Raw genomic sequence first — 9,441 nt, 5'->3', positions numbered from 1 at the left:
CATTCAAAAACGAAACAAAAATGTCCATGATGCAAAATATATGAAACATGTCAAAATCGACAATAGAAAAATTGAAGAAAAAAAGTGTTTGTTTTTTGATGGAAAGTATTATTATTGAAAAATATGTGTCGATTGAGCCACGTGCAATGCATTGGGTAGATTCATTGTGTTTTGTCTGTTAGAGATTTTTAAGAAAGCTAAGAAGAAAAGAGAAAAAAAATCTATTTGTTTCAAGTCCGATGTGCTCCTGGACTCTAAACTAACAGAGCCATATCCTAGTCTTTGTAAGTTGGGGGTATTTGTTTTTATTTTCCTTTATTGTCTCTTTTTTAATGTTTAACGTGTAATCATTTGTTTATAAAAAATGTTTGGAGGGGCTGAAGGAAGATACATTTCTTACAAAACGTTTAAAAAAAAATTTGAACATGAAATGAAAAACCGGTGAAATGAAAAACCGGCACTTTTACACACTATAAAGTACATTCAAACTATTACAAAATGAATGATAATGAACAAAATAATGACTACCTTTAGGAAACCGCATTTATTATTCCTCTTCTCTATTTCTATTCCTTCTCCTGTTTGTAATATTGAGTGGAGGGAGGGGTTCCTGTTCCTTCCTGTATTCCTCTAGTAGGTTGTGAAGCAAAAGGCATTTTGGTTCAACCTTTAGATAGGACGAGAGCTGTACTGTAGGCTTAACGATGCCCACAGCTACTTCTTCTGATTTCTCCCAGATTATTATACTCCTCTCTCCGAGTCTGAGCAAGGAAAAACAGGAAAATGACAGCTTAGAATTTGTTTCATTTGAGGAGCCAGCCAGTCTGTCAGAACCATGACGTAACGATAGAAATACAGTAGGCCTATGCAAAGTGAGCTTCCCTCCACCCCTTCCTTCTCCACCCTCTCCCTCATTCCCCTGTAAATTCACCTTGACTAGTGCTTGTGCTGTAGTGTAGTTTCCCAGCAGTTAAAGGTTGTCCCTTAAAAGTGCCTTTTGTTCACAGACTCCATTTTGTAATCCAGATCGCTCCCCTTTCATTCGAAATAATTCACGGTAGAGGTGGAAGTGCCCCTAAGTGCAGATCTAGGATCAGTTTACTGTACCCCATATCCTGACCTGAACCATTAGGAGGGGATATGCAAAACTGACCTTAGATCAGTGCTTAGTAAGTAACTTCATCCTACCTCCACCTCTGACAAATGATCCCCCTCCATTGTATCAACCTTCCCATAAATCCTTTCCCTTTTCAAAATCCGTATATATATAGTACAAAAGGAAACTGGTGTGAATTAGTTCTTTACTTTTTATTGATAAATGATGAAAAAAAATACTGAAAAAGCAAAAAAAAATTGTTCTCGTTCCCCCTTGCTCTCTGGCTTTTTTCTTCTTCCCTCCGTCTCCTGCTCTCCTCTCCTCTGTCTATCTGTTCTCTCGTAGACACTGGAGTAGTCTGTAACTGTGTCCTCTCTCTCCCTCCTTTCCCCTCCCTCCCTTCCGTTGATGGAAGGGGTTGTTGAAAAAAAAATGGCCGAAACTTTTTGTCTTGAGCAGAATGCAGTTAGCTCACGTTATTCTTGTCTGTATTGCCTCTTCTTCACATTGTATACCATTACCCATCCTCTTCAGCTTCTCCATTCAAACAGCTAATGTAAGTGAACAAATTACACCAATGGGCTTTTGGGGGTGTGCCTGCCCAGTGTAGGGTAGGACTGGGTGTTAGCGGTTATGGGGGTCTTAGGGGGTCAATAATGTTGGGGTAAAGGAGAAATTATAGGGGTACCTTGTTGGGGGGGGGGGGGGGGGGGGCTGCTGTTCTGCTGTGACAAGTTAAGAGTTTTAAATTTTTTAATTTATTTTGTTTTATTTTATGCCTTTATTTTTATTTTTGACTTAATTTGGATTTTTGCTTTCATAGTTCCTATCTATCAGGGTATGCCATCATTGAAACTCTATAAGAGAGTCTTGGACTGTAAATGAAATGCTACAAGCACCTTATAACTACTGGCTGAGAAAAGGGGGTTTGCAATACTACCAGCACACACACACACCTAGTCATCTATCAAATACTCTAAACTCTTGTATTATTATTGTGAGGTTTTATCTAGTGAAGCCAGCAGCAGTATTAGCCATTGCCAAGACACACACCACAACCCACCATATAGAGCCAGCATGATCCAGGCTTGAGGCATACTCTCAAGTGAAACGTAGTTTGAATGCCAGGCTCTAAAAACTCTGTTCCGTTTTGAGATTTGTTTTTGTTTAGTGGTGTCTAGACAGTACGCCCTTTGACCCCTGACCCTACGCCCTCAGAACAGAAGAGCCCCACTCATGCCTGTAGCTCTGTCTGAAATGGCACCCTATTCCCTACATAGTGCACTACTTTTTCACTATTCCCATAGGGCCCTGTTCAAAAGTAGTGCACTGTGTAGGGAATAGGGTGCCATTTTAAATGCATCCCATGTCTTTGTGTATAAGAAACACCCCCAGAGCTCTATAGGTGAAATGCATGTGTTAATTACAGTTTCTTTTCCATAAGAAGAAAAACACAGTTTGAGCAGAGCAGCACCTTGATTGAATAAAAGGATGTTCTTGACTGTAGCATCTTGACTGTGTTGTGTCTTTACTTATGATCATGACTGAGAATGGAAATGATGATAGTGGAACCTCATACCTACATTACAAGTTCAGGTAGTTTGATGTGGAAAGGTAGCCATACAGTGAAGGATGTTCTTGACTGTTGGATCTGTGTTGTCTTCATTATGATGACTGGAAATTAATATGATGAAGGGATATAACTATTGTTAGTCTTATTAGCAGTGGGGGGAAAAGTACCCAATTTCATACTTGAGTAAAAGTAAAGATACCTTAATAGAAAATGACTCAAAAGCCACACAGTAAAGTACTACTTGAGTAAAAGTCTATAAGTATTTGGTTTTAAATATACTTAAGTACCAAAAGTATACTGAACAAAAATATAAACGCAACAAGTGTTAGTCCCATGTTTCATGAACTGAAATAAAATATCCCAAAAATGTTCCATATGCACAAAAAGCTTTTCTCTCAAATTATGTGCACACATTTGTTTACATTGCTGTTAGTGAGCATGTATCCTTTCCCAACATAATCTATCCACCTGACAGCTGTGGCATTTCAAGAAGCTGATTAAACAGCATGATCATTACACAGGTGCACCTTGTGCTGGGGACATTAAAAGGCCAATCTAAAAATGTGCAGTTTTGAGGGAGTGTGCAATTGGCATGTTGACTGCAGGAATATCTACCAGACCTGATGCTATTCTCCAGTCATGTGAAATCCATAGATTAGGGCCTAATGAATTTATTTCAATTGAGTGAGTTCCTTCTATGAACTGTAACTCAGTAAAAATCTTTCAAATGTTTTGTTCAGTATAAATGTTATTGCAAAATTTTATTTAAGTATCAAAAGTAAAAGTTTAAATCTTTTCACATTCTTTATATTAAGCAAACCAGACAGCATGATTTTCTTTTGTTTTATGGATAACCAGAGGCACACTCCAAACACACTGACATTGTTTACAAACAAAGCATGTGTGTTTAGTGAGTCAGCCAGATCAGAGGCAGTAGGGATGACCAGGGATGTTCTCTTGATAAGTACTTGAATTGGACCATTTTCCTGTCCTGCTAAGCATTCGAAATGTAAAGAGTACTTTTGGGTGTCAGGGAAAATGTATGGAGTAAAAAATTGCATTATTTTCTTTAGGAATGTAGCGGAGTAAAATTTGTCAAAAATATACATAGTAGAGTACTGATAAACCCAAAAAACGACTTAAGTAGTACTTTAAAGTATTTTTACTTAATTACTTTACACTACTGCTTATTAGGCACATTTTCTCGTCCACCTACCCGCCATTCTTTCGAAGGGCAACTTCCGGATCTACCAACTTCCCATTAACTAGCTACGTCACTTCTGTGTATACAGTTTGTAAACAAAGCCAAAACAAAGATGGATTCATCAAAAGGTTTAATCTAAAAATATAGTCAGTTCGAATAACCAAATAGCACAAATTGTAATCGGTGTCATTTACAGTTCGCTGACTTAGGTATTGGTATAATTAGATACAGCATTTACATGTTGTTTCGAGCGATATTGACTTTTATTTCCAAGTTACACAGCGATTAGAATTGTTTTTCTGCATCGACGTCGGAGGGCTGCTGTTCATTCCTATTCGCTAGCTACCCAGCAGGCTAGCTAAAAATACAACTTATTTAGCAAGACACGTACAAATATTTGTTTTTGTTGCTTATCTTGCTGTGCTGTTAGCTAGCTGTCCTGTTCGTAGTGGGGGTTGTGTGTGCTGGTCCAGTTCAATGGGGAACTGTTTGTCTTCGCAAGGCGCCGACGATTTGTCTCTCCTCAACGAGTCCCAGGAAGCCAGTGTTCCAGGGGAGCCTCCACCGCCTTACCAGGTAAATTCAGGGGGAGATGGATCACATCTATACCGGGGATTCATTGATAACAATGTAAACTAACTGTTCACGTTAAGTTAACCTAGTAGTGTGTTGCATGGTCTGTGTTTTGTATCTTGTTGCTCATTTCGTATTCTGTCAGAAGTGTAGGGTTCACTAGTAAGCTATAACTGTCATGTGAGAATGTCTGGCACGGTTTAGCTTACTAACGCTTCTATAAAGGCTTTCTGTCCATTTCCCCACCAAGTCAATGGTATAAAATCTGACTGTCTGAGATAGTAGAGGATCCACATGTAATTTTGGGGGGGTCCAGAGACTCCCTGGTGACTGTATCATGGGTTACCCTGTACCCCTCTCCCCACATGCCATACAGGAGCGTGTCCAGGCGCCAGTGTACCACCCCACCCCCAGTCAGACGTGCCTGGCCAGCCAGCTGACAGAGGAGGAGCAGGTCCGTATCGCCCAGCGGATTGGCCTCATCCACCACCTCCCCAGAGGCATCTTTGACCCCGGCTCTGAGCCCTCTGACAAGAAAGTCAAAGAGTGAGTATGTCTTTTACTGCCCTGTGACCAACCATATCATTTTTCTTCTAGCACAACCAATTTAGACACTAATTTACTAGCAATTTCCTATTTCTAGCCATATTATCTTGAGCCATGGCCCAGAAGGATATTAGTGGGTCCTCCCCTCATCCATTACCAAATGTATGTAAGTTAGCTGTAGGCCTCTCATTATTTGAAACCTGTACCAAATTTTGACTAAATGCTATCTATCATGTCGTGCGCCTCACTCTCTCCAGGTGTGCGATCTGCATGAATGACTTTGAGTACGGCGACCCCATCCGGTTCCTTCCCTGCCTGCACATCTACCACGTGGACTGCATCGACACCTGGCTGATGAGGTCCTTCACCTGTCCTTCCTGTATGGAGCCTGTGGATGCCGCACTGCTCTCCTCCTATGAGACCAACTGAACTGGTCTCATAGGAGACCAGTTCACTCATCTGAGCAGTCTCTGGCTGGGTCCTGTTCATTAGGCCAAACAGAAGAAAACTGATTAAAACAGGGAGGGACTTGACCTGGACTTGTCTAATAAGTAATGCTTGTTAAAAACAATTCAGTTGCAAAACTATTCACTATTTAATGTACTACTTTTCACCAGAGCCTTATAGACCCTGATCCAAAGTAGTGCATTAAATAGGGAATAGGGTGCACACAATCCTAGAAACTTCCCCTCTGTTAGAGGTGCCAAATGCCCTTATGACACATCACTTCTTTAACCCGGATGTTCTGTTCTAGTCACACAGCCCTGGGAGGAGAGATGGATTGTCAAAATATATATATTTTTTAAATGTAACCTTTATTTAACTAGGTAAGTCAGTTACGAACAAATTCTTATTTACAATGACGGCCAAACTCGGACGACGCTGGGCCAATTGTGTGCCGCCCTATGGGACTCCCAATCACGGCTGGTTGTGATACAGTCTGGATTCGAACCAGGTTGTCTGTAGTGGCGCCTCTAGCACTGAGATGCAGTGTCTTAGATCACGGCGCCACTTGGAAGCTCCATATGTAGGGCGTGCCACACTGAGTGTGTTGAAAGTGGGGTGTTCTACTCTGTATTGGGCTTTTGGAATTAGGAACGTCTGTCTCTTTCGCCTTTTCAGACTTGTTGCCAAATACAGCTTAAGTGAAGTGAAGGATATAGATGGAGAACTTTAGAAGTCATGATGAGAGATATTATTGACAACTGATTTAACCTGTGGATGATCTAAGGGTGGTAGACTAGAGATTGGCCCATTAGTTTAGTTTATGTAGGCTGGTCTTGGATCTGTTAGTGCTGTCTTCTTGACAACAACTGATAAGACAGCACAGGAACTGGCAAGACGGCACAAACAGATCTATATCTTTGTTTATGTGGTTGGTTTATTTTAATTCCCTTTTTCAATCATCACCCTCCCCAGACTAAAATGTGCAATATGATGTGAGGAAGTGCTAGAATTGCTCCGTTCTGATTGGTCAAAAGAAGGTGACCCCCGACCTTAACACTGCTGTCTCGGCCAATTAGCTTTAAGACGGGTATGGCCTTGAATGTCTCTCAAAAAAGCACAGGGCTCTTGACTAGAATGCATTTTTTTTTCTAATTAAAGGGCACTCTTAGAGAAAGAAAAAAGTTCACAAAGTAATGAGATATGAGAATAAACTTTGAGGTCTCCATCCCATGCCGGTCTAGTAGGTTGCCTCATGACTTACTACTGGCCTCATACCTTTATTGGAGATGTTACTACTGGCCTCATACCTTTATTGGAGATGTTACTACTGGCCTCATACCTTTATTGGAGATGTTACTACTGGCCTCATACCTTTATTGGAGATGTTACTACTGGCCTCATACCTTTATTGGAGATGTTACTACTGGCCTCATACCTTTATTGGAGATGTTACTACTGGCCTCATACCTTTATTGGAGATGTTACTACTGGCCTCATACCTTTATTGGAGGTGTTACTACTGGCCTCATACCTTTATTGGAGATGTTACTACTGGCCTCATACCTTTATTGGAGATGTTACTACTGGCCTCATACCTTTATTGGAGATGTTACTACTGGCCTCATACCTTTATTGGAGATGTTACTACTGGCCTCATACCTTTATTGGAGATGTTACTACTGGCCTCATACCTTTATTGGAGATGTTACTACTGGCCTCATACCTTTATTGGAGATGTTACTACTGGCCTCATACCTTTATTGGAGATGTTACTACTGGCCTCATACCTTTATTGGAGATGTTACTACTGGCCTCATACCTTTATTGGAGGTGTTACTACTGGCCTCATACCTTTATTGGAGATGTTACTACTGGCCTCATACCTTTATTGGAGATGTTACTACTGGCCTCATACCTTTATTGGAGATGTTACTACTGGCCTCATACCTTTATTGGAGATGTTACTACTGGCCTCATACCTTTATTGGAGGTGTTACTACTGGCCTCATACCTTTATTGGAGAAGTTACTACTGGCCTCATACCTTTATTGGAGATGTTACTACTGGCCTCATACCTTTATTGGAGATGTTACTACTGGCCTCATACCTTTATTGGAGGTGTTACTACTGGCCTCATACCTTTATTGGAGATGTTACTACTGGCCTCATACCTTTATTGGAGATGTTACTACTGGCCTCATACCTTTATTGGAGGTGTTACTACTGGCCTCATACCTTTATTGGAGGTGTTACTACTGGCCTCATACCTTTATTGGAGATGTTACTACTGGCCTCATACCTTTATTGGAGGTGTTACTACTGGCCTCATACCTTTATTGGAGATGTTACTACTGGCCTCATACCTTTATTGGAGATGTTACTACTGGCCTCATACCTTCATTGGAGATGTTGGATTTGTATGTATGTTGTTTTACAGGGTGGGTTGTTGTAGCTGTTAGTCTGGTTCCAGATCTATTTGTGCTGTCTTGCCAAGGTGGCAAGCCTTACTAGGCTCTTAGTACCTTAAACTGCTTTTTCACCTTGGATCTTTTTCCTGACAAAGCTTTGCCTTGACTATGTGCTCTCTAACTCTTATGAGATCATGGTTTGTTGTTGTTGTTCATTCTTATGTTTACTGTTAGTGGGTGACTTTTGCATCCAAAATGGCACCCTAATCCCTATATAATGCACTACTTTTGAGCAAAGCACGATGCAGGAACTGGTCAAGAGTAGTGCACTATGTAGGGATTAGGGTGCCATTTTGGACGCTGCCAAAAATGCTGTGCCATTATCTATCCCCCCGAACTCTATGCACCTTGGGATCTCCTCTGGTACCGTGTAGGTCTAGGACTGTATTCACAAAGAGTCTTAGAGTAGGAGACCGTTTTGCCTTTTGGATCATAGTTATATGGACTCCTAGTCTTTGTGACTACAGGCCTTGAATCAGGACAGGAGGAAATATCTTGTTTGTTCTCCTTTTCCCTCTTCCTCCTTCTATTTCTCCTACTACTCTATTGTCTCTTTGAATAACTTTATTGTAGAAGTGTTTGACGAGAGAAAAAGAGAATGAATACGTGTCAAAAATATAATTGACACTGTTTTGGATACTGTGTGTGAAGGTTGTATCTAGAGGGTTTTCCAATGTTGTCAGAAAATGTGTTTGTGAATATAGATCTGTTTTTTTGTATTGTAGTGATGATCTATTCTACATGATTGAATTCCAGAGACTTTTTAAACTGTTTTGTCGATTGATTATTGGACTAAAATGAATAGGAAACTATTATTGATTGACTGTGGTTTGATACTAACAAAGTAAGGACGAGTGAGAGAGGGTACAGACTCAAACTGAGGAGAATAGAATGGATAATGAATTGAACCCATTCTGAATGTAACTATCTGATCGTGGACATTACTGTGGTGAAGTCAAAACCAGGACCGTATTTGAAATGTACCCTCATCACCAACTCTCTTAAGGAGAAAGTGGGGAAAATATGACTGCTATTCAATTTATTCCTAGACCTATGCCCTTTTAGGTGAACGTGAGCCAACTCCTGTGAAGTACAATCATTTCTGATACTCGTGTCATTGTTTTAGTGCTCCTTGAAGCCGGAGATGGAGAGTGTGTCTACTAAAAGAAGAATATGATTAGTCAGAATGTTCCTGGCTGCTGTTTCTGGGGTTTGTAATGTGTGTAATGAGGGCTCAGCTTTTAGGAAAAACTACAATAAAAAGTGGATTCCAAATCTGAACTTCTTCATATATGGCTTCTTATTACCATTTTCTAATTTTGTCTGTGTTTTGTCATAGTTGTTACATTGTTTTTACAATTTGTAATAAAGAATTGCAAGTGCACCATCTTTGGCATAACAGGTTAGTTAGATTGAGGTGTCTTATGATTCCAGTGTATATCCCACCCACAGGATGCTTTCACCATCATAGTCCACCCATCTATCGTCAGCTACAGCGAGGTCATGATGAAAGAAGACCCTATTTACAGTTTTT

At 40.4% G+C, this 9,441-nt stretch overlaps 1 protein-coding gene across 1 annotated transcript; it reads left to right on the top strand.

Annotated features, from left to right (window-relative positions):
- Positions 1 to 3,954: 3,954 nt before the first annotated feature.
- LOC129842658 (RING finger protein 11-like) lies at positions 3,955 to 5,791 on the top strand. The gene is made up of 3 exons (XM_055911285.1): positions 3,955 to 4,449; positions 4,823 to 4,992; positions 5,250 to 5,791. Exons 1-3 carry the CDS (start codon positions 4,351 to 4,353, stop codon positions 5,419 to 5,421), a joined length of 441 nt encoding a protein of 146 aa, XP_055767260.1. The 5' UTR covers positions 3,955 to 4,350; the 3' UTR covers positions 5,422 to 5,791.
- The last annotated feature ends 3,650 nt before the right edge of the window (positions 5,792 to 9,441 follow it).

The sequence above is a fragment of the Salvelinus fontinalis genome, unplaced genomic scaffold (genome assembly GCF_029448725.1).
Source record: "Salvelinus fontinalis isolate EN_2023a unplaced genomic scaffold, ASM2944872v1 scaffold_0059, whole genome shotgun sequence".
Taxonomy (NCBI): Eukaryota; Metazoa; Chordata; class Actinopteri; order Salmoniformes; family Salmonidae; genus Salvelinus; species Salvelinus fontinalis.
This window is presented reverse-complemented; position numbering and strand designations above follow the sequence as displayed.